General features: G+C 42.1%; 1 protein-coding gene and 1 long non-coding RNA gene across 4 annotated transcripts; one reads left to right on the top strand and one right to left on the bottom strand.

Annotated features, from left to right (window-relative positions):
• Positions 1–114: 114 nt before the first annotated feature.
• On the bottom strand, positions 115–20,764 carry LOC108435632. Of its 3 annotated transcripts, XM_037534263.1 has the most exons (9): positions 20,691–20,764; positions 5,594–5,633; positions 3,014–3,082; positions 2,421–2,756; positions 1,711–2,169; positions 828–938; positions 688–712; positions 560–594; positions 115–468 (listed from the first exon to the last, which is right to left on the bottom strand). In XM_037534263.1, exons 3-9 carry the CDS (start codon positions 3,072–3,074, stop codon positions 428–430), a joined length of 1,068 nt encoding a protein of 355 aa, XP_037390160.1. In that variant the 5' UTR covers positions 3,075–3,082; positions 5,594–5,633; positions 20,691–20,764; the 3' UTR covers positions 115–427. The 3 variants fall into 3 exon arrangements, with proteins under 3 accessions (XP_037390160.1, XP_037390162.1, XP_037390161.1); XM_037534264.1 differs by lacking the exons at positions 115–468; positions 560–594 and having other exon boundaries at positions 603–712; positions 817–938; XM_037534265.1 differs by lacking the exons at positions 2,421–2,756; positions 3,014–3,082; positions 5,594–5,633.
• Positions 20,765–22,888: 2,124 nt separating this feature from the next.
• On the top strand, positions 22,889–23,421 carry LOC108435633. The gene is made up of 4 exons (XR_001858458.1): positions 22,889–22,974; positions 23,086–23,107; positions 23,217–23,239; positions 23,342–23,421. It is a non-coding gene; the product is annotated as an uncharacterized LOC108435633 (long non-coding RNA).
• The last annotated feature ends 919 nt before the right edge of the window (positions 23,422–24,340 follow it).

Here is a 24,340-nt window from a genome sequence, read left to right as displayed (position 1 = left end):
ATTTCATGCTGCACAATGAAAGAGAGTCACATGCAGCAGCTTTAAATCGATGTGATGATACACATAGATTTTAATTCCCTACATTAGAATGAAGATTTATATGAAATGAAGAAGTCAAGTCAAAGTTTATTTATATAACGCTTTTTACAGCCGGAATTGTCACAAAGCAGCTTTACAGAAAACGGATTAGTGAACATTCCTGAACATTTCTTGATGATTTCTCATCAAAAGGTGTGACTATTTAATATACATGAACACTGTTGTCACAATTCACCCCTTTAAAAACAGCAGATAATCTTCATCATGAATATGTTTGGTGTCCTCTGATGCTCCAGATCCATCATTCAGCCTGGCAGCTGCATGAAGATCAACAGATGTTGTGGATTCTTCATGGTCTGGATCTTCTTGGTAGAATTCCTCATGGATCCTAGTTCTCCTCCTCACCACGTCCCACAGCATACGGAGAACCTGCACACATCACACATCACCCAGTGAGAGCTTTTTAAGAGATTTAAAAATGATAAAGAAAAAGGAAAACTCATGAAGTCTAAGATCTCACCATCAGTATCAGGAGCTGCTTCTCCGCTTTGGAGGCTGCAGCAGAGACAGGAAAAGAAATGAGGGACAATAAAGAAAGTGATCAAGTTCATTTAAGACCTAAACTTAAACATTATTGTCACAGTCTACCTTTGTAACGGCACAGCCTGAGATCCTGTAGAGAAACATACATTATTAGTACATATAACCAGATTATTAGCTTCATTAATCATACAGCTCTTTATTAGAGGGTCAGATAGAGGTCATAGAGACTCATACTGGAGGGTCACCTCGTGCAGTGCTGGCCTTTTTCCTTATGAGTGCGAATGCGATCCAAACAGAAAGCAGAAGACCCAAACATATGGGCCACGAAGTAAACAGAGGCATGAGAGGGTGAACACCTGTAAACAGACGACCATCACAGTATCAGTGATTAGAAATACTGTAAAACAAAGCAGATAAAAGTGATGTTTATATTCTTAGTTATATCATATAAACCTGTGTGTGACTGAGTTTGTATGTGTTTGTATGTCCTGTTGGAAGTGTTTGGGTTTGTCTGCCTATCGATCTCTCTGTGTTGGTTATATGAACCTGGACTGTCATGACCTCGACTCTGGACTTCCTCTAAATAAAAGCTGCTTATCTCAGCATGTGCGTCCGCCTCCTCGCTCCGCATTACAAATATAGCGCAAAGCAACCAGGATCTTCCGAAATTTCTACTTTCCAAAAAGATAGTTGGTATCTTACGAGCTAGCTAGAAGAACAAAGTTCATAAAGTATATTTATATACACATATACGATCCCTGGTCAGATGACATTATTCTATTGATATAAGTGTGAATAAGTTAACACGCCCTCTACAGGGGACAAACCTCTGCATGTTTTAATACCGTTACTGCTGAACACGTTGGGGGAAAAACATCTAAACATGAAAGTTATGGCATACTTTATATTTTAGGCTTTATTTCGTTTCAATATGTTATACGTGGAAAATCTAATAGAAATGATTCACTAAAATGTGTGGAAAACGCCATATTTTAGTGTGTTCTCAGTAGAGGATGTATTAACTAATTTACACTGAAAATTAACAGTTTATGAAATTCTACACATAACTATGCATACATTAATCATAGAGAGCTGCTTTTACACACTTATACTGTAGATGGAACTCACCACTTGTCTCCTCAGTGGTTGTCTGAGTCATGCTGGTCCTGGCTGGCTGTGGTCTCTTGTCTTTGTGGACACTGACTGTAACTCTTTCTATCACCTTCCAGTTTCCTTCAGCAGTGTTTTTATTACTTGGGTGCACTTGTACAGCACAGAGGTACTGACCGCTGTCTGACTCCATCACTTCACTGATCCTGATGTTGTGACTGTTCTGTCCTTTGGTTTGGTTTGAGAGTCTGTTAAGCAGATCTTCCTGTATGGTGCAGTGGTGACCGAGCGCGAGCGGCTCATACAGGGAATAATCATAAGAATACACACAGGTGCTGCTCTCTCCAACAGTCTTAATCCAGTAAACAACAAAAGACACCCCATCATATTCTTCTGTGAAGGTGAAACTACAGTTTAAACTCACTGATTCACCTTCAGGTACTGGCAGTGAAGATGGTTCCTCAGGTGTGGGTGTTACTGCAGGGAGAAAGGTGTTATGCTACACTTCATCTCAGTTACAGCACATCTACCACATGTAACATCTGAAGGAGAGCAGAGGAGTGAGCAAGACCGCTGACAGATATTCAAGAGAAAATTAGACATTAACTAAGGAAGAAATTAAATGGAAGGACCCCAAATAAATGATTATGTTCATAGTATGATGTTATTCACAATATATTGCAATGTTTGTGTGATATGAATGAAAGAGAGAATGAAAAGTTACTCACTGTCTTTATTTTGAACAGCAACTATGAACGAATGGATGGCGTTGGGAGATGGTTTGAATGGAAAAAGGAATCCAGCATCCAGAGAATTAACACAGGCAAAGAATCCACTCTTTACTATTAGTTTGCAAGCATGCTTTGGCTGTGAGTCATCATCACCATCATCATCATCATCACCATCATCATCATCACACTCAAGGTCACGAATTTCATTGCGGTCACATTTTACTGTGCAGTTCAGGTCAATCTTGTTGTCAGACTCTGTACTTATTTGCCATTTCTTTGTTTCACATCTCAACTTTAATTCTTTCTCCTCTGTATAAATGAACTGGGTATGCCCTTAAAAACAAAACAGAAATACCTGTAAAGTTTGAGCAAAACAGCTTAGAAATTTAGCTTTAGTCCAGCTCACTGTGAAACCTACAACAGCCAAAGTGTCAACGACTGAGTTCATTTTTCAAAACAACAGTGAAACTGAACAGAAACACTGATTTCACACATTTCAAACTGTAGCAACATCTCAATGACAGAATGTCATATAGACCAGTATTATACACAGCAGCCCCCCATGAAACAATAAAATGAGCTTTACTCACCATAGCTTTGACCAAGAGAACGGAGCAGAAGAGTGAAACACAGCCACACCACGACTTCCATTTCATGCACTGTGGTAGAAAAAGAAAAAGTCCTTCAAAGGTTCTTCGGGAAAGCCAATGATTACGTAGAGTCAGTTGTTTTCTTAAAGGGGAATTCCATCATTTGGTTTATAATCAAATACTAACCATAGTCATTCAGAGTGGTTTCACACAAAAAGCTTCGTTCTAGAAAAACTGACCAAGTCAGTGCTATTTACAGTGATACTGATGGGAACCAGGTGTATAAAGAATTTAATAGTATATAAAGCTCCTTCTCAATAGATCATTCATGGTGGTTACTTCAGATTTAGCGCTTTGTTACCATCATCAACACTACATATAAACAGTCAGAAGACAGGTGCTGGTTCACTGCTGGTTTTAGTAAACCATCCATCCATCCATCCATCCATCCATTATCTTCCGCTTCTCCGGGGTTCGGGGCGTGGGGGCTGCTTCCTAAGCAATGAGGCCCAGACCTCCCTTTCCCCAGCCACTTCCACTAAATCTCCAAGGGGGATTCCGAGGCGCTCCCAGGCCAGCTGGGTGATATAGTCACGCCAGCGTGTCCTGGGTCTTCCCCAGGGTCTCCTCCCAGGTGGACTTGGCTGTGACCCCACTCCCAAGGGAGGCGTCCAGGAGGCATCCTAACCAGATGCCCGAATCACCTCAGCTGGCTCCTCTTGACGTGAAGAAGCAGCAGCTCTACTCTGAGTCCCTCCCGGATGACCGAACTTCTCACTCTATCTCTAAGGAAGAGTGCAGACACCCTGCGGAGGAAACTAATTTCGGCCGCTTGTATTTGCGATCTTATTCTTTCGGTCATTACCCAAAGCTCATGACCATAGGTGAGGGTGGGAACATAGATCGACCGGTAAATTGAGAGCCTTGTCTTATGGCTCAGCTCTTTCTTTACTACAACAGACCGGTAAAGAGCCCGCATCACTGCTGACCCAGCACCAATCCACCTGTCAATCTCCCGCTCCCTTGTACCATCACTCGTGAACAAGACCCCGAGATACTTGAACTCCTCCACTTGAGGCAAGAGCCTATCCCTGACCCAGAGAGGGCTCTCCACCCTTTTCCGCCTGAGAACCATGGTCTCGGATTTAGAGGTACTGATTCTCATCCCGGCCGCTTCACACTCGGCTGCAAACCGATCCAGCGAAAGCTGAAGTTCGCAGCCTGATGTCCCCAATAGGACCACATCATCTGCAAACAGCAGCGATGTGACCCTGAGGTCACCAAACCGCACACTCTCCATCCCCTGACTGCACCTAGAAATTCTATCCATAAAAATTATGAATAGAATCGGTGACAAAGGGCAGCCCTGACGGAGTCCAACTCTCACTGGGAATGAGTCTGACTTACTGCCGGCTATGCGAACCAAACTCCAGCTTTGTTTGTACAGGGCCTGAATGGCTCGTAGCAAAGAGCCATGTACCCCGTACTCCCGAAGCACCTCCCACAGAATACCCCGGGGAACACAGTCTAATGCCTTCTCCAGATCCACAAAGCACATGTGGACTGGTTGGGCAAACTCCCATGAACCCTCCAGAATCAGGGAGAGGGTGAAGAGTTGGTCCAGTGTTCCACGACCAGGGTGGAACCCGCACTGCTCCTCCTGGATCGACTATAAGCCGGACTCTCTTCTCCAGTACCCCTGCATAGACCTTATCAGGGAGGCTGAGGAGAGTGATTCCCCTGTAGTTGGAACACACCCTCTGGTCCCCTTTTTGAAAAAGACGCACCACCACCCCAGTCTGCCAATCCAGTGGCACTGCTCCCGATGTTTACGCAATGTTGAAAAGGCGAGTCAGCCAAGACAGCCCCACAACATCCAGAGCCTTGAGGAACTCAGGACGGATCTCATCCACTCCTGGAGCCTTGCCACCAAGGAGCTTCTTAACTAACTTAGCGACTTCGGCCTCAGTAATGGACAAGCCTATTCCCATGTCCCCAGACTCAGCCTCCTCACTGGAGAACGTGTTGGTGGGATTGAGAAGGACCTCAAAGTATTCCTTCCACCGCCCAATGACGTCTTCAGTCGAAGTCAGCAGCACACCATCTCCACTGTATACAGTGCTAGTGGCACACTGCTTTCTTGCCCTTCTGAGTCGCCTGACAGTTTGCCAGAATGTTTTTGGAGCTGACTTAAAGTCACTTTCCAAGGCCTCACCAAACTCCTCCCATACATGGGTTTTTGCCTTGGCGACGACCATAGCCGCAGATCGCTTGGCCTGTTGATACCTGCCAGCTGCCTCTGGTGTCCCACAGGCCAACCATGCCCGGTAGGACTCCTTCTTCAGCTTGACGGCATCTCTCACCTGGGGTGTCCACCACCGGGTTCGAGGATTACCGCCCCGACAGGCACCAACTACCTTAGGCACCATGAGTAAATGCCCGGCCACCAGACGCTCGCTGGCGAGCCCCTCCCCCAGGCCTGGCTCCAGGGTGGGGCCCCGGTAACCCTGTTCTGAGCAGGGTACACAAGTCCTGTTTTTTGTTTTCATAGGGGTTATAATGGATCACACTTTCTCTGACCTGTCACCTAGTGAAGATGTTTCCTCAGGTGTGGATGTTACTGCAGGGAGAAAAGAGTAGAGTGTATTACTTTGTCCTGGTTAGTGCCAGAGTTCAGCAACAAATGCTAAAAGCAGAATAATAACTACACTGTCCTAAATGTGCTCAGTAATGTTCTCTATTACAGTACACAGAAAATAACGTATCCAGAAAATCCAGGCCTTGTGTTTGACATGTGGGTTCAAAACAAACAATTCAATACATCCCAATAACAAAATCTCACAAATATGAGTATGAAGTGAGAAACTTTGTGATTTTCAGGTAATGTATGGAACTCTGACATTTTTATCAGTCTTATTAATTAAACTTATTAATTAAACATGCTGGATACTGAAGAAATCACAAATGATGGGCGACGCTTTTAAAAAGGGGGGTTCTGTAGTGAAGCCAGTGGTCATTTTGAGTCATTTGAATGTTTAAAGGGAAATTCCACAAAGTTTTTTTTTTCAGAATTCCTGAATTTTTAAATAGTTAAGATGTAAGCAAAGTCATTCAGAGTGATTTCATGCAAAACGCTACAGAAACAGCTAGAGAAACTTATAAAGTCAGAATGTTGTGAGGGGACAGTGGTAGTGATGGGAACCAGATGTCTGATGAGTTTGATACCCTTTAATGTTCCCTTACAGAAAAATAATACATGAAGTGGTTGAGAAAACGCTGCCTGATGCCTCAGACACTGTTTTCCAATAGCTATAATAATATCTTTTAAATGGCAGAGATGCATGCAGGTCACTGTACTGCAAAATATCACAGAAAGAGAAAATTTTTCAGATTTGATGTTACCTTCTTTAACATTACATTCAGAAGACACGTGTAGGTTCCCTGGTGGTTCTGGATCGTAAACAAAATGTATATATGTCATGCAGTCAAAGGGGAAGTCGGACTCCACTTCCCAGAATGCTCGGGAAGATCATGTGATCTTCCCCCACACCTGTCAGCGATCACAGTCGCCGGAATTCTAATGTCGTGCACCTGTTTCTTTCTTTATAAGCTGGGACTTTACTTGGACTCTTTGCGAGGTATTGTTCCCATGCAATTACTGAGCGGTATATCTATTGTGTATTTCCTGTGTATTGACTTCTCGCTATTCCTGACCCGGTTTTGTGTATTGTTTTGCCCTTGTGTACCTCTGCCTGAGTTAATGAAAAACCTTCCTTTTACTCCAGTACTGGGAGAGTCTCCAACGTCCATCATGTGACAATGGATTATAAAAGCAAACAGTATAAAGCTTCTGATTGGTTACAGAGCAAAACTTCATCAAATGTGGATTTTCTGACAATATCAGTGTCAACACATTTATATGAAGGTAAGTGTGTGGGCCAGGACTGCTTAATCTTCCAGAGAGGTCTGGGTGGCACTCAAATGGCCAGTCAGTTTTATAGTATGAATGAGGATCATAATTAAGGGCCACGGTCTCGCTAGTTCCTACATCAACATAACATTCCGAAATATCACTGAACCACAACCGACCGTAATTTTGTCCACAAACCCCCACTGGTGAACTGTGGATACAGATAAGAAGCTGAATAGCTTGTACTGCTCTGAGAGAGGCATTAATGTATTTTCTAAGACCACCAAAGAGCACTTCAACTTCCTTTTCACTGCTATATATACCATAGAAATACCACAACCTGAAAAATCATCCCACATATTTTCAGCTTGCATGAGGGTTCGTTTTTGCTTGCGCACTATTTAAATGTCTTGTGGATGTATATGTCTAATTAAAAGGACCAATCTACTCCCAGTAGGTCTTAGAATCACACTCAGCAAAACCTCCCTCCAGTAGTAAAGGTGGGTCTGGACAGCAGCAAAGGTGGGTCTGCCAAATTGGCTGACACTTTAGAAGAACAATCACATGAACCAACCTCGTTTTACCCATGGCTATTACTAGATATGAGCACATCAATGCTGGACCTCAGCAGCTTCAGAAGGGTTTTTATGTATCTCCATTCATGATTTTTGATGTGGTGTGAACTTTGCAGTTCTGACAATGTCGTAGCCACTTAGAGGCACAGCTTCACAACTATTCCCAAACAGCTATGGGACCACCCAATCAGCAGTTACTGGTTCTGACTTCTCAGAACAGCAGGGAGTTATCAGAACTCCTTTTGCACTCTTTTTGGTGTTTTTACACCACAACGGGCAATTTTTTCCATTTTTCACAATCCTGCAAGGGGTTCAGTCATAGACTGAACAGCCCGCTCTTTCATCTCTGGACAAGGCACCATGTTATTGCTACCCAGAGCAACTTTGACTTTTTCCCATTTTACAATACAGGTTTTAACACTCCAGCAGCAAATTCCAACTTCAGCAGCAGAACTTGCCCAGAAATCACTGTAATATTCTTTCATTACATTTCCCTCAAAATCTACATGCCTTCTCTGTTTGCATTTATTTAAAATATAGAGTGAAAAATGGAATATATTAATATTTTATTTTCATTATTTCTTTATTTTGTATTGTTTTTGTGGCCGTCACTGTGACGTCATCTCGTGCATCACGCACACTGTCTTCAGCCTGGTTAGAGGTTGGTGTAGCTACAGCTCTGAGCTATAAAGTGGTCATCAAGCCCCTACAACTCATTGAGAATGCAGCAGCATGGCGCGTCTTCAATCTTCCTAAATTCCTCCACTGCTGCGCTCCCTTCACTGGCGTCCTGTAGCTGCAGGCATCAGATTTAAAATCCTGATGATTCCCTAAAAGCCAAAATCTGACCAGCCCTTCCCCCTGATGGTCAAACCTCAAACTGTACCTCAAGGCCTTCAAGATCCGAGTACAACTCGGCTTCACCCACCATCCTTCAAGATGCGTGGAGTACAAGCATCAAGACTTTTCTCTGTCTTGGTGGGGGAACAAACTCCCACTGGCTTCAAATGCAGACTGAAGACTTAAGATTAAGTGACCCTTATTAGTCCCACAATGGGGAAATTTCACCTCCGCATTTAACCCATCCGTGAAGTGAAACACCACATACACACTAGTGAGCACACACACACTAGGGGGCAGTGAGCCCACTTGCCCAGAGCGGTGGGCAGCCCAATCCGCAGCGCCCGGGGAGCAGTTGGGGGTTAGGTGTCTTGCTCAAGGACACCTCAGTCATGTGCTGTCGGCTCTGGGGATCAAACCGGCGACCTTCCGGTCACGAGGCTGGATCCCTAACCTCCAGCCCACGACTGCCCCAAGCACATCTGTTTATACAGCACTTAAATAAGCACTGAGTTAAGTACTTACTGAAATGTACTACACTTATTACAGTGTATTGTGCTGTTTAATTTTTCCGTTTCTCTTGGTATCAACATGGGCTTTTGTTTCTAGCAGCATCTGAGCTCAGGACTGGTTTTCTCTCCCACCTACCTGTAACTAGAGAAGATACTTTTTGCTTTTAAGGACTTTTTGGAAGTCACTCTGGATAAGAGCATCTGCTAAATGCTGTAATGTAAATGTAATTTTAGTCAGTGGCCTAATGTCATTTCATCACTCAGCTGCCTTTATTTATATCTACTATCTTTGGAAGTTTGGTGTCACCCCTGATTATAACTGTCTGACAAAAAGAAAACAAGGTTAATGAAGGAGGGGTAAAAAACCTTGCAGTGTAAAGTATCACGTGATGAGTAATGTGAGTGTGTGTGTGTGACACAGATATGGTGTGTATGATCTACATCCTCTGAGTTTGAGTTTCTCAGAGAAAGGCTTTATATATCCCTTTAAACTCGCTCAGACCTTCATTTGTTCGGACGTTAAGCTCAGTAAAGTATCGCTAACCTCATGTAAAATCCATCCATCCAGCCATCCATTTTCTAAGCCGCTTCTCCGTCAGGGTCGCGGGGGGTGCTGGAGCCTATCCCAGCAGTCTTCGGGCGGAAGGCAGGATACACCCTGGACAAGTCGCCAGTCCATCGCAGGGCCTCATGTAAAATCTTCCTTTGTATTTTATATTAGTGTCTGTGCAGGTGAACTTCATGCTCTAATCTGTCAGCTGAATGTTCTGGTTTTATGCAAAAGTTCTGTTACTGTGAGAAATGCTGGGCTTATTCATAAATACAGGCTGTCCCAAAAAAAACTGACATCATTTTGTCGTCTAATAACAGCCAGTTCTCACTCAAATGATCTCAAATTTGAACAAAATGTGTAAAAACTAACCAAGTTTAATTTTAAGGGTTTTTTCAGGTTGAAGAACGGCGGTCACTAGAAACGAAAAGGCATCTGTGTGTTAGAATGTGCTCAAACACAGCCAAACAAGAGTGTGCAGCTAGCAGTTTAGATAAAATTCAACAAAAATGCGCCAACTGGAGCTGCGCTGGAGACGGTTATGCAAAGACATGCTAGAGTGTTTGGCAGGAGCTGGACCACCGACTTGACGTGTGTCGTGTCACAGGCACTGCGCATATCGAACGTTTGTGAAGCAGTGAAATCGGTTATAAAATCTACATCCCTCTGAATTTCTTGTTCAAATTTTGAAAAATGAATCTTGTGTTGTTCAACATGAAGCCTATTTCATATCGTTTGCTTTACTGCTGTGATTTGCAGCAGACTCCATCAAATTGAAGAACCATTTCATGATGTGAAGAACCCTCTAATCATGTAAAGGGTTCTTATTATTTCGTTAGATGACTTTGTAACACGTAAAAAAGAATATTAGGGCAACTTGGAGTTCAGAACTGACCTGATCTCTGTACAGACTTTCTCTCTTTAATGCCTAATGCACATGACACATTAATTCGGCCTTTGTGTGGTACTGACGTTTGTAACAGACACGTTCTTTACTTTAGATGTTATGCATTGAATGTTGTATCTTTCAGTAAAGATTTAAACTTGAAACCTGTCTCTGAAAATGATGGGAGGAGCCCATTAGCTTAACTATAAGCCCGGCTTGCTCTAGTGGGGGCGGAATATGGTCCAATTCACCCACAATGTTAACGTCAGTGAACAAGAGTCTACTGACAGCACAGTTCAATGTTTATGTTATGTCACTTTACATCACTGTTTTATACATTCCTGTCCATCAGAGACGTCTGGACAGAAACTGCAGAAGTGATGGTGAAAGTATGAAGGCTAGTTGGGTGTATTTGTCACATTTTATATAGGCAACACTTCACATTTCTAACATTGTAATTTGCTCCCCCAAGACAAAAGGTTTGGGCATCCCTGCTTTAAAACATGAAAACATGCATGTCTTTGAAGTTTATTTAGTCAAAATTAAACACTTATTTTATTACAAAGTGGCTATTTAGGAAGCTCAGGAGTGTTGAAAGCATTGGCGGTTCATATTTTTAGGCTGAAAAGCCCTTAAACTGATTAGAGGGTTCTTCACATCATGAAATGGTTCTTCAATTCGATGGAGGATGTGTTGTTTATGGTGCTATAGAGCACCAAAAAGGTTCTTCTCTTGTTACGAGATCCACACTGGGAACCTGTCATTTTCTGGTTTAAACAGTGTCCGGCGTCTGGTCTGGCAGCAGGTCTGGGGAGAGAGCCCACTCTCACTCTCTGCTATGGCCTGACCCCAGAGCGGGGCGTAACACTATCTGAGTACCACCCTGACCTTTCTATGGAACATTAAGCAGTCCTGGCCCACACACTTCCCTTCATATAATGATGTTGACACTGATATTGCCAAAAAAGCGAAATGAGAGAAAAATCTTATATATGATAATAAGCTCAGCTATATACTTATATTAATCAAACAGCATTAACTTTCTGCCTGGCAACAAAGTGATCTAACATATAACCAACAAGCTGACAGTGAATCTGTTTAAAGAAACATATAGGGTGCAGATATTTCCTGTGTAAGCAAGACAGGAAGTCAGACAGTGTCTGCATCTGTGGTTTATGGTCATTTACTGAAATCACGATCTAGAAATAGAGCTTCTGTGCTGCTCTTATAGTTTACACATGAAGGCTACGTGTTCTCATGTTGTTTTTTAAGTATCATGTTACAAAATCCACATTTGATGAAGTTTTGCTCTGTAACCAATCAGAAGCTTTATACTGTTTGCTTTTATAATCCATTATCACATGATGGACGTTGGAGACTCTCCCAGTACTGGAATAAAGGAAGGTTTTTCATTAACTCAACTGCATGACGTCTCATCTTTTATTTGATTGAATAATTTTCCCATCACCAATATGCACCGTGGAATGTGTATCTCTCAGTTTTGAGATTTAACAATTTATTTTGGACCAAAAGGATCCAAAAGAGAAGAACAGAGCCGAAACCACTGGGTTGCTATACTGATGGATGCTGGATGTACTAAAAATGTCCCCTGCAGTTCTACAGGAAACTCGGTACCGGAGGGACGTTTACCACTCGAGAAGTATCAGATCTTGATATCATGATTCTTCATGATTTCACTGCAGTGAACAGTTTGACTCCAGTGTGGGTTTGAAGCTCCTCTGTCCACTGCTGTCCACCACACAGCCATCATTAGGTGAGAAGAATCCATTGTTTATTCTGTGTTATAAGAAACGTGTTGGCACATATTTACAGAAACACATCACTTGCTATTAAATCTTATTGTGAAGTAGTTTTTCGAAATTATCTGCACTTTCAGCAACAAGGGTTCTGACATTGACTCGTAACTATGGTGGAGCACCTTTTTGGTGCTATATAGAACCATTTTCCTCAAAGTTCTTTAAAGATGTAACCAAAGTTAATCAAAGTGGTTTGGTATGAAATGGTTCTCTGTAGATAAATTTACTTACTCACATTTCTTCACACCCCTCCATAGATCACCACCTTATCGTGGTGGAGGGGTTTGCGTGCTTGAATGATCCTAGGAGCTATGTTGTCTGGAGCAAAAGCTCCTGGTAGGGTCTCCCAGGGCAAACTGGTCCTAGGTGACAGGTCAGATCCATAATTACCCCTATGAAAACACAAAAAAAAAAACAGGATTTGTGTACCCTGCCCGGATCAGGGTTACCGGGGCCCCACCCTGGAGTCAGGCCTGGGGGAGGGGCTCGCCAGCGAGCGTCTGGTGGCCGGACATTTACTCATGGTGCCCAGCCGGGCCCAGCCCGAAGGAATTACATGAGTCCCCCCTCCCATCGACCCACCACCGATGGGAGGGGCAGTAGTAGGGGTTCGGTGCTTTGTGGAACTTAGAATGTTACCTGACTGGCGGGGAAGGAGCCTGAGTTGGTGAGCGAGGTTGAGAGATACCGGCTAGGGCTCTGGGTCCAATCTCCTTGAGAGGGGCTGGACTTTATTCTTTTCTGGAGTTGCCCATGGTGAGAGGCGGCGGGCAGGTGTGGGCTTTCTCATAGCCCCTCAACTTGGTGCCTGTATGTTGGGGTTTTCTCCGGTGGATGAGAGGGTAGCTTCCCTATGCCTTCGGGTTGGGGAACGGGTCCTGACTGTTGTCTGTGCTTATGCACCGAACAGCAGTTCAGAGTACCCAGCTTTCTTAGAGTCCTTGGGAAGGATGCTTGAAAGTGCTCTTCCTGGAGACTCTATTGTCCTACTGGGGGAATTCAACGCTAATGTGGGCAATGACAGTGAGACCTGGAGGGGTGTGATTGGGAGGAATGGCCTCTCTGATCTGAACCCAAGTGGTGTTCAGTTTTTGGACTTCTGTGCAAACCACTGTTTGTCCATCATGAGCACCATGTTTGAACACAAGGATGTCCATAAGTCCACATGGCGCCAGGGCACCCTAGGCCGCAGTTCAATGATTGACTTTTTAGTCGCGTCATCGGACCTGCGGCCATGTGTTTTGGACACTCAGGTAAGAGAGGAGCTGAGCTGTCAACTGATCACCACCTGGTGGTGAGTTGGATCAGGTGGTGGGGGAAGATGCCGGTCAGACCAGGCAAACCCAAACATATAGTCAGGGTTTGCTGGGAATGTCTGGCAGAAGAACCTGTCAGATTGATCTTCAACTCACACCTCCGTCAAAACTTTGACCAGCTATTGGGGGAGGTGAGGGACATTGTCTCAGAATGGGCCATGTTCCGCTCCTCCATTGTTGAAGCGGCTAACTGTAGCTGTGGCCGCAAGGTAGTTGGTGCCTGTCGGGGCGGTAATCCTCGCACCCGGTGGTGGACACCCCAGGTGAGAGATGCCATCAAGCTGAAGAAGGAGTCCTACCGAGCATGGTTGGCCTGTGGGACACCAGAGGCAGCTGGCAGGTATCAACAGGCCAAGCGATCTGTGGCTTCAGTCGTCGCCAAGGCAAAAACCCGGGTGTGGGAGGAGTTTGGTGAGGCCTTGGAAAGTGACTTTAAGTCGGCTCCGAAAAGATTCTGGCAAACCGTCAGGCGACTCAGAAAGGGAAAGCAGTGTGCCACTAGCACTGTATACAGTGGAGATGGTGTGCTGCTGACTTCGACTGAAGACGTCATTGGGCAGTGGAAAGAATACTTTGAGGACCTTCTCAATCCCACCGACATGTTCTCCAGTGAGGAGGCAGAGTCTGGAGACACGGGAATAGGCTTGTCCATTACTGAGGCCGAAGTCACTAAGGTAGTTAAAAAGGAGGAGGAGTGCGGGTTCTGCCCTGGTCGTGGAACACTGGACCAACTCTTCACCCTCTCCAGGATTCTGGAGGGTGCATGGGAGTTTGCCCAACCAGTCAACATGTGCTTTGTGGATTTGGAGAAGGCATTCGACTGTGTTCCCTGGGGTATTCTGTGGGAGGCTGTGGGAGCAGCCGGGATGAGAATCAGTACCTCCAAATCCGAGACCATGGTTCTCAGGCGGAAAAGGGTGGAGAGCTCTCTCTGGGTCGGGGATAGGCTCTTGCCTCAAGTGGAGTAGTTTAAGTATCTCGGGGTCTTATTCACGAGTGATGGTAAAAGGGAGCGGGAGATTGACAGGCGGATTGGTGCTGGGTCAGCAGTGATGCGGGCTCTATCACTGTCCCATCACTACATTCTGACTTGGTAAGTTTCTCTAGCCCTGTAGCCCTTTCTGTAGCGTTTTGCATGAAATCACTCTGTATGACTATATGTTTACATCTTAACTATTTAAAAATTCAGGAATTCTGAAAAAAAAAAACTGTGGAATTTCCCTTTAAACATTCAAATGACTCAAAATGACCACTGGCTTCACTACAGAACCCCCCTTTTTGAAAGCATCGCCCATCATTTGAGATTTCTTCAGTATCCAGCATGTTTAATTAATAAGTTTAATTAATAAGACTGATAAAAATGTCAGAGTTTCTTAAACTGTACTAAACTAAAATGAGGTGTAAACAGGAGAAATGAATAGGAAGTTAAACTGCATGATTATTTCTGACTTCTACCTTTTTATCACAGTGAATGAAATGGAGGTGGTGGTGTGGCTGTGTTTCGCTCCTCTGCTCTGGTTTCTTGGTAAATGCCACGGTGAGTACTTATTATCATTTCACTGTCATTCAGGAGGCGGTTATATATAATATTGTTCTATATTACACTTCTGTCATCACATTGTTTACAGTTTGAAATCAGATACAGTGACATTCATTTCCCTTTTGAAGGAAATCTTGTTTTTCTGTCTGTTCAGTGTTTCTCTTCACTTTTACTGTCATTTTAAGATTTCAATTTTCAGTTATTGGGAGTTTGTGAGTTTGTAAGTGGCTTAGAAAATGTGTTACTGAAGGTAAAGTTTTTATGAAACTTAACCTTGTAAGTAAGTTGCAAATAAATCTTAAACTTAAACTTTGCTCTTTTGCAATAAGGTATTTCATGGCCTTTTGGTTCTACCTGATGGAAATTGTTGGCCTTCAGTGTTTTGTGCTTATGATAATTTTAATAGACATCAGTAAATAATTCATGACAGCCTATTAAAAGACTGGTTTACCAAGAGAGACACTGGAGGATTTTCACCTAAAATGAAACGAGTTCATGAAACAAGTCTTGTTATAAAAAAGATAACAGGACATTAAAGTCATAATTACTCTTTTAGTACTTTTACTTTCGATACTTAAGTACATTTGAAGGCAAATACTGTGCTCCACTAAATCTTCTCTTAGCTCAGAAAGCAGGTGTTTGTCAGGTTGTGGGAGGTGAGTGCTGCTACTCATACTTCCAATGCTTCAAGATGCAAGACACCTCTAACAGGATAAAAGAACTGCAGGAGATCATTTTGAGTTTGTAGTTCACCAGTGGGGGTTTGTGGACAAAACTTATTGTCAGGTGTGGTTCAGTGATATTTCTGATCATTGTTGTTATGTTGATGTGGAAGCTATTCATGCTGTGACTTGCTGTATGACTGGGCCGAGCAAAGAGAATGTGACCCTTGATTATGATCCTTATTCATACTACAATACTTGTCTGGATGAGACAGTGTACATAACAGTACTGTTTACATCTGTTACTGTACAGAACTCTACTGTTTACATCTGTTACTGTACAGAACTCTACTGTTTACATCTGTTACTGTACAGAGCGCTACTGTTTACATCTGTTACTGCACAGAACTCTACTGTTTACATCTGTTACTGCACAGAACGCTACTGTTTACATCTGTTACTGCACAGAACGCTACTGTTTACACCTGTTACTGCACAGAACACAACTGTTTACATGTGTTACTGCACAGAACGCTACTGTTTACGTCTGTTACTGCACAGAACGCTACTGTTTACGTCTGTTACTGCACAGAACGCTACTGTTTACGTCTGTTACTGCACAGAACGCTACTGTTTACGTCTGTTACTGCACAGAACGCTACTGTTTACGTCTGTTACTGGACAGAACGCTACTGTTTACACCTGTTACTGGACAGAACGCTACTGTTTACATCTGTTACTGCACAGAACGCTACTGTTTACATGTGTTACTGCACAGAACGCTACTGTTTACGTCTGTTACTGCACAGAACGCTACTGTTTACGTCTGTTACTGCACAGAACGCTACTGTTTACGTCTGTTTCTGCACAGAACGCTACTGTTTACATCTGTTTCTGCACAGAACTCTACTGTTTACATCTGTTACTGCACTGAACGCTACTGTTTACACCTGTTACTGTACAGAACGCTACTGTTTACATCTGATACTGCACAGAGCGCTACTGTTTACATCTGTTACTGTACAGAGCGCTACTGTTTACATCTGTTACTGCACTGAACGCTACTGTTTACACCTGTTACTGCACAGAACGCTACTGTTTACATCTGTTACTGCACAGAACGCTACTGTTTACATCTGTTACTGCACAGAACGCTACTGTTTACATCTGTTACTGCACAGAACGCTACTGTTTACATCTGTTACTGCACAGAACGCTACTGTTTACATCTGTTACTGCACAGAACGCTACTGTTTACATCTGTTACTGCACAGAACGCTACTGTTTACATCTGTTACTGCACAGAACACTACTGTTTACATCTGTTACTGCACAGAACGCTACTGCTTTTATATTAGTCAAGTATTTAGCTTTAGCAAAACAAGTATAATCAGAAGAAAACCTGACAAGCTGATAATGAATCTTTTTAAAGAAACGTATAGGGTGCAGATATTTCCTGTGTAAGCAAGACAGGACATTACACAATGTCTGCGTTTGTGGTTGTGGTTTGTGGTTAACGCATGAAGGCTACGTGTTCTGGTGTTGTTCTTAAGTGTCATGTTACAAAATCCATATTTGATAAAGTTTTACTTTGTAACCAATCAGAAGCTTTATACTTTATACTGCCTATATGATGAATGTTTGAGACAGATCTCTCCCAGTACTGGAATAAAGGAAGGTTTTCATTAACTCAACTGCATGACTTTTTGTCTTTTATGTGACTTTTTTAATGCCAAAAGGATCCCAAAGAGAAGAACGGAGTCCAAAACAGGAAACTCAGTACTGGAGGGACGTCAGCACTCGAGGGGTGTCAGACATTTTCAGACTGCAGTGAACAGTTTTACTCCAGTGTGGGTTTGAAGCTCCTCTGTCCACTGCTGTCCACCACACAGCCGTCATTAGGTGAGAAGAACGCTGTTGTTCATTCATTGTTATAAGAAACTTGCTCTTAAAACTGAGAAGTAGTTATTTGTAATCATCTACACTTTTAGCAACAAGGGTTCTGACTTCGACTTTTAACAATGGTAGAACTCCTTTTGGTGCTACACAGAACCGTTTTTCCTGGTTCTACACAGAACCGTGTTATTTGGTGTGAAATGGTTCATTGTACAGAAATTTATTTAATCAGATTCATAAAGTCTGCAACACAAATACAGCCGAGTTTTTTACTACCCAAAACCTTCATGTGTCTCTTGAGTGTTTTTCTGTCATGTTGTTGATGGTAACTTAGTGCTAAATCTGAAAAAAAAAAAAAAAACAAGTTTTCTGTGGGTGATATTTTGCAGAACAATGACCTGCATGTATTTCCACCATTTAATACTATTAAAGCAATCAGAAGACAGGCAGTGTGTTCTTAACCATTTCACGTGTTACTTCTCTGAGACAGAGATTTAAAAGGTATTAACCTCTTCAGGCGTCTGGTTCCCATCACTACCACTGTGAACATTTCTGATTTAGTACGTTTCTTCAGACCCTTTGAAGACCCCCTTTTTAAAAAGTGTAGCATCATCATTTAGACTGATAAAGAATGTCTCTGTATTTTTGTACACAGAGTTTCTTAAACAGCAGTAAACTAAAATGAAGTGTAAACAGGAGAAATTAATAGTTAATAGGAAGTTAAACTGCATGATTATTTCTGACTTCTGCTTTTTATCACAGTGAATGAAATGAAGGTGGTGGTGTGGCTGTGTTTCGCTCCTCTGCTCTGGTTTCTTGGTAAATGCCACGGTGAGTACTTATTATCATTTCACTGTCATTCAGGAGGCGGTTATATATAATATTGTTCTATATTACACTTCTGTCATCACATTGTTTACAGTTTGAAATCAGATACAGTGACATTCATTTCCCTTTTGAAGGAAATCTTGTTTTTCTGTCTGTTCAGTGTTTCTCTTCACTTTTACTGTCATTTTAAGATTTCAATTTTCAGTTATTGGCAGTTTGTCTATTATCATTAATAAAGTGAGCTGGATCAAAACTAATGGCTGAATTAGCAAACTGTTCTGCTCAAACTTACAGCGGTTTGTTTTTCTTTTTCAGGGCAAACTCAGTTCATTTACAAGGATAGTTATAAATCAGGGTTGATTTCCTGTGAAGGAAACAAATGGAAAATGAGCACAAAGTCTAACAAGATTGACCCGAAGCTCCTGGTACAGTGTGACCGCATCAGGATTGAGCTTGATGTTGATGATAAACTGGAATTTTGCAGTGATAAACCTCCACAATCAAAGTGTGTTTGTACTCTAGAAGTAAAGAGTGGATTTGTTGCCTGTGTTAAATCTCTGGATTCTGGACTCCTTTTTCCATTCAAACCGTCTCCCAACGTCGTCTCTTCCTACATATTCGCTGCTCCAAACCCACTCAGTGAGTAACTTTCATTCTCTGCATTATTGTTGTTAATTAATGTCTTACTGTCTCTCTAATGTTTCTCAGTAGTCTTGCGTTCTCATCTGCTCTGTTTAGTGTGTCACATGTCCTACATGTGTGTAGTAAGCAGGGTTGGGATGTGACGGAACGCAAGTGTTTGGAGAAAGACGTATCTGTGTTCAGTCCAAGTTACAATTTGTAAAAGCAGCTTTCAGAACACAATTACTTTTTACATTTAAGAGAATATTTTACCCAGAAATTTAAAAAGTATATAATATCTTTCAAATAAACACCATCAGTGCTTCGTAATTAACTATGTTAAAATAAAAAAGACTTGCTCTAAAGAAAAAACCCAAAAGGGCTTCTTTACAGCCACTGAAGTTCCTGCTAAAGCCTGACTAGACTGATAATCACTGTGATGATCAGTCATCAATCTGAGGGATGACTGAACTGAACAGTCAGCTCTGTTCACCAGTGATAAGCTTAGCTTTGGTTTTTTCATGCAACATAATGTGTGCTCTAAATCCCTCCAATAGCAATCTATAGGCCAGTGGTTACACAAAAAGAAAAGACGCCAGGTGCCTAGTTCTTACAAATAGGCAGGGTTTAAAAACCTACCTCCTGGGCAGGGGCGTTGCCTGGGTATGTAAAGATCCGGGGCTCTGCCCAATTAATTTTATATATATATATATATATTTTTTTTTTTTTTTTTTTTTTTTTACAATATGTACCCTGATATATAATGTTTAACACTATAATATGGAGTTATATTTTTTTATTCAACAGATTTAAAATTTAACAAAGGGTGCACAAATTCTGCAGAATGACTGTTGGTGACCTAATGATAGGGAGCTTTTACTAAAGGACATGGACCAGGTATATTCCATCAGTAAATCCATTCCTCAATAAAGTATGCAAAACAGTATGTAAACTAAATTTCTAAATTTCTAAATTGTTCTTTTACCTTTTATGACACATTGAAACAAATTATTGAAAGAAATATTAATAATTATTAGTGCTAAGGGGTCTACACAATTATCACTCTTTAAGAATTACTTATTATCTATCCTGTATGTTTTTGCACAGTCTATCCTCTCCTAACCTGTTCTTTCTTTAGATCAGTCCAGTCCTGATCAGTTCAGTTCATTTCAGGTCTCTCCACATTTCCTCCCTCTCCACCCTCTCTTCTACCCTGTTAAATAGTCATTCAGGAAAGCATGCTTAAAATAAAGCTGGAAACAAGATTTTAAATACAAAAGACTGTGCTAAAACAAACTACATCTGGCATTATTTTGCTAGTCTTTGTACTAAAAACATGTGTATTTTATTAATAATGTGTTTATTAGGCATTGTTTTCCATACCGCTTGTATTGTCTTCTCCCATCTCCTCTCCTCTCCTCTCCAGTTCTACTCTGTTCTCCTCTCCTGTTCTCTCCTCTTTCCTCTCCTGTTCTCTGCTCTCCTCTCCTGTTGTCGGTTCTCATCTCCTCTCCTCTCCAGGTCTCTGTTCTCCTGTCCTCTGCTCTGCTCTCCTCTCCTGTTGTCTGTTAGCTAACTAATTCCGAAGCTGACTAGTGACAAGCTGCATTTTATTAAGCACACGGTGGGTTTGATCTGTGTGTTTTGATTCGGAGACGTGTGTTTTTAACCAGCTATCAGATCCACAAACAATGTCATCAGTTTACATAGTTAACTACCGTTACCTTTCTCCTTGAAAAAACGCCGTATATCCATTTTCTTTCACCGTCAGCTCCTGCAACCTGCTGCCAAAAATGGCTAGAGCACATGTGCGCTCCCCCAAGGGGGTGGGGGTGGGCTCTCCTCCGCCCCCGCAAAACCAGCAAGCTGATTGGCTGTTTCTCCTGAAAGGCGGAACTTTATCCTTGAAGCGGCACTATGATTGGCGTTAAGAGATTTCCTATTCTCACAGCAGCATTGGCCTCCTCATTAATAGTACAGCTGAGCGAAAAGGTTCGTGGCTACTGGATAATCATTCGGGGCTGAAGCCCCGGAAGCCCACCCCAGGCGACGCCCCTGCTCCTGGGGACATTTAAAGAGGTTTAACAGTTATTATTAACTGATATTCTGTCCTATTGTTTTATATAAGACAATTTATTTTGATTTCAACTTATTTTTGAATACTTTAAGTATTCAGCTCCTGTTTTGCTCAGCTGGCCCACAGATTTGCTGAGATCTTTTTACACGGCCCTTTGAGTGGTGGTTCAGTTTGACACCCCTGGTTTATATGATGAAAGTGCAGTGGGATTATGGAAGACTGAAACAAAACTGCTCATCAGTAACAGTGAGAAACACCTTGAATCAAATACAAATTACAGCAGATTTTTTCCCCACGTGCTTTATTAATATGCATTATAAGCGTTTTCTGGATACGTTATTTTCTATGTACTGTAATAGAGAACATTACTGAGCACATTTAGGACAGTGTAGTTATTATTCTGCTTTTAGCATTTGTTGCTGAACTCTGGCACTAACCAAGACAAAGTAATACACTCTACTCTTTTCTCCCTGCAGTAACATCCACACCTGAGGAAACATCTTCACTGCCAGTACCTGAAGGTGGATCAGTGAGTTTAAACTGTAGTTTCAACTTCACACAAGAATATAATGGGGTGCCTTTTGTTGTTTACTGGATTAAGACTGTTGGAGAGAGCAGCACCTGTGTGTATTCTTATGATTATTCCAAGCATCGTTCACCTCAGTACGGTCACCACTGCGCTGTGCAAAAAGATCTGCTTAACAGGCCCTCAAACCCAACCAAAGGACAGAACAGTCACAACATCAGGATCAGCAAAGTGATGGAGTCAGACAGCGGTCAGTACCTCTGTGCTGTACAAGTGGACCCAATTAATAAAAACACTGCTAAAGGAAACTGGAAGGTGATAAAAAGAGTTACAGTCAGTGTCCACAAAGACAAAAGACCACAGCCAACCAGGACCACCGTGACTCCGACAACCACTGAGAAAACCACAAAGAAAACTACTGAGAAAACAACAAAGAAAACTACTGAGAAAACAACAAAGAAAACTACTGAGGAAACAACAAAGAAAACTACTGAGAAAGTTAGTGGTGAGTTTGCATTGAACTGATTATAAGTATGTAACACAGGGGAAAATATAAATGACCCTCACTGTTAATCTACAAAAACATATTTCTATTTTTTTTTTTTAGCTACACATATAGTACAAGAAATAGACAGGTACGTTATGACAAGACAAGCCACAAAGAGAGGAGGAAGAATACAGACAGACAGTACATTAGGCAAACAAATAGTGAGACAAAAAGAGACAATTATTAATAATTATAATGATGACAGACAGGCAGTATGCTACGTAAATACAGTGGTAAGATATATGTATACACATATACATACACACACACACACATTGAACATCTTGTAAACAACATACAATAGTCTGTTACATCACTAATAAGTAGGCAATATAGCCTTGCTGTGCAGAAGAGAGGAAGAGCCAGGGCGCCCCAAAGGACCCCCCCAACCGTTTTCTGTCCCCTCCATACTCTTCGTCTGACCCCCGCCCCCAGCAAGACCCTGCTTCCCAGTGCAGGCTGAGCATCATGTCAGAGCTTCCCGGGTCCTATTTAAAACACCACTTTTACATCATCTTATCTCTGACTGGTGGTTGGTTAGTGTAGTGGGTAACACCTCTGCCTTCTATGCTGTAGACTGGGGTTCAATCCCCACCTGCGTAAGCACCCTCCACTACACCAATAATAGTCCTTGGGCAAGACTCCTAACTTCACCTATCTGTGTAAAATGATCAAACTGTAAGTTGCTCTGGATAAGAGCGTCTGCCAAATGCCATAAATGTAACTGCTGATGTTTTCACTGTCTCTACACAGATGTTGATCGTCTTAAGCCCTTATTTATTGCAGTTTCCATAATACTGTGTCTTCTGCTGATTGTCTTGGTCGTGTTCATGAGAAAGAAGTGCATCACATCACAAGGTAACCACACTGTGAAGAAACAGCTCAAAGACAGAGTTTCTATCTGAACATTTACTAATAGACATTTGACATTGTCCTCATTTAATATACTATATATTTCCATTCATACAGGACGTCAGACTGGTCAACAAAGGTGAGCTATCACAGTCATATTCATCTTCATTTTACATACACATGATTTCCATAACTGCATCAACGGTTACTCATTTCTGTTACATCATGTTTTCCTCTGATTGCTGCAGAGAAGAAGCTCCTGACATGGACTGTAAGTGTGTCAGTGTTTCAGTCGCGTCATCTTCCTCTTCTTTTCCGTGTTCAGTCGTCTCTGTAATGCTTACTGTATAATCTTCACTCATGCTACATGCAGGTTCTCCATTTGCTGTTGGAAATGGTGAGGAGGGGAGTTTCTTTGGATCTAAGACGGCTGATCCAGGCCGTGAAGAATCCACACCGTCTATTGACCCTTATTCAGTCGTTAGACTGAACAGCTTGTATGAATCTGGAGCCTCAGGCAACTCCCCCAGGTCAAATTAGATTTGATTGATTTTCTTACTGAAAATAAGTTGACACATCATCTATGGAGAATACGATTTAATGTAATTTTTTTTTTCATCTTTTAGTACACAATTTCTATGTTCCTTGCTGCATTTAACATTTCAATGGAAAAAAAAAACTAACGAAAAACTAAATTTTGTTTATTTTACCCCAAAGTGTTAAATTCAACAAACAAATGGTAATCGTGCAAGAAAATGTGCAGAAGTGTGTTCTCTGTAGTGGATGTGTTCACTTATGTATGTGTCAAAAAACACATGTAATGTGACCAGGGTGCCCGAACAACTATATATCCACATAGAAGTACAGTGGGGCAAAAAAGTATTTAGTCAGCCACTGATTGTGCAAGTTCTCCTACTTAGAAAGAGGAGAGAGGTCTGTAATTTTCATCATAGGTTCACTTCAACTATGAGAGACAATATGAGAAAAAAATCCAGGAAATCTCATTGTAGGATTTTTAAAGAATTTATTTGTAAATTATGGTGGAAAATAAGTATTTGGTCAATAACAAAAGTTCAACTCAATACTTTGTAACATAACCTTTGTTGGCAATGACAGAGGTCAAACGTTTCCTGCAAGTCTTCACCGGGTTTGCACACTGTAGCTGGTATTTTGGCCCATTCCTCCTGCAGATCTCCTCTAGAGCAGTGATGTTTTGGGGCTGTCGCTGGGCAACACAGACTTTCTACTCCCTCCACAAATGTTCTATGGGGTTGAGGTCTGGAGACTGGCTAGGCCACTCCAGTACCTTAATGCTTGTTACGGAGCCACTCCTTTGTTGCCCGAGCAGTGTGTTTGGGATCATTGTCATGCT

Source organism: Pygocentrus nattereri, chromosome 25 (genome assembly GCF_015220715.1).
Source record: "Pygocentrus nattereri isolate fPygNat1 chromosome 25, fPygNat1.pri, whole genome shotgun sequence".
Taxonomy (NCBI): domain Eukaryota; kingdom Metazoa; phylum Chordata; class Actinopteri; order Characiformes; family Serrasalmidae; genus Pygocentrus; species Pygocentrus nattereri.
The sequence above is the reverse complement of the archived record's forward strand: the minus strand, read 5'-3'. Positions and strand labels throughout refer to the sequence as shown.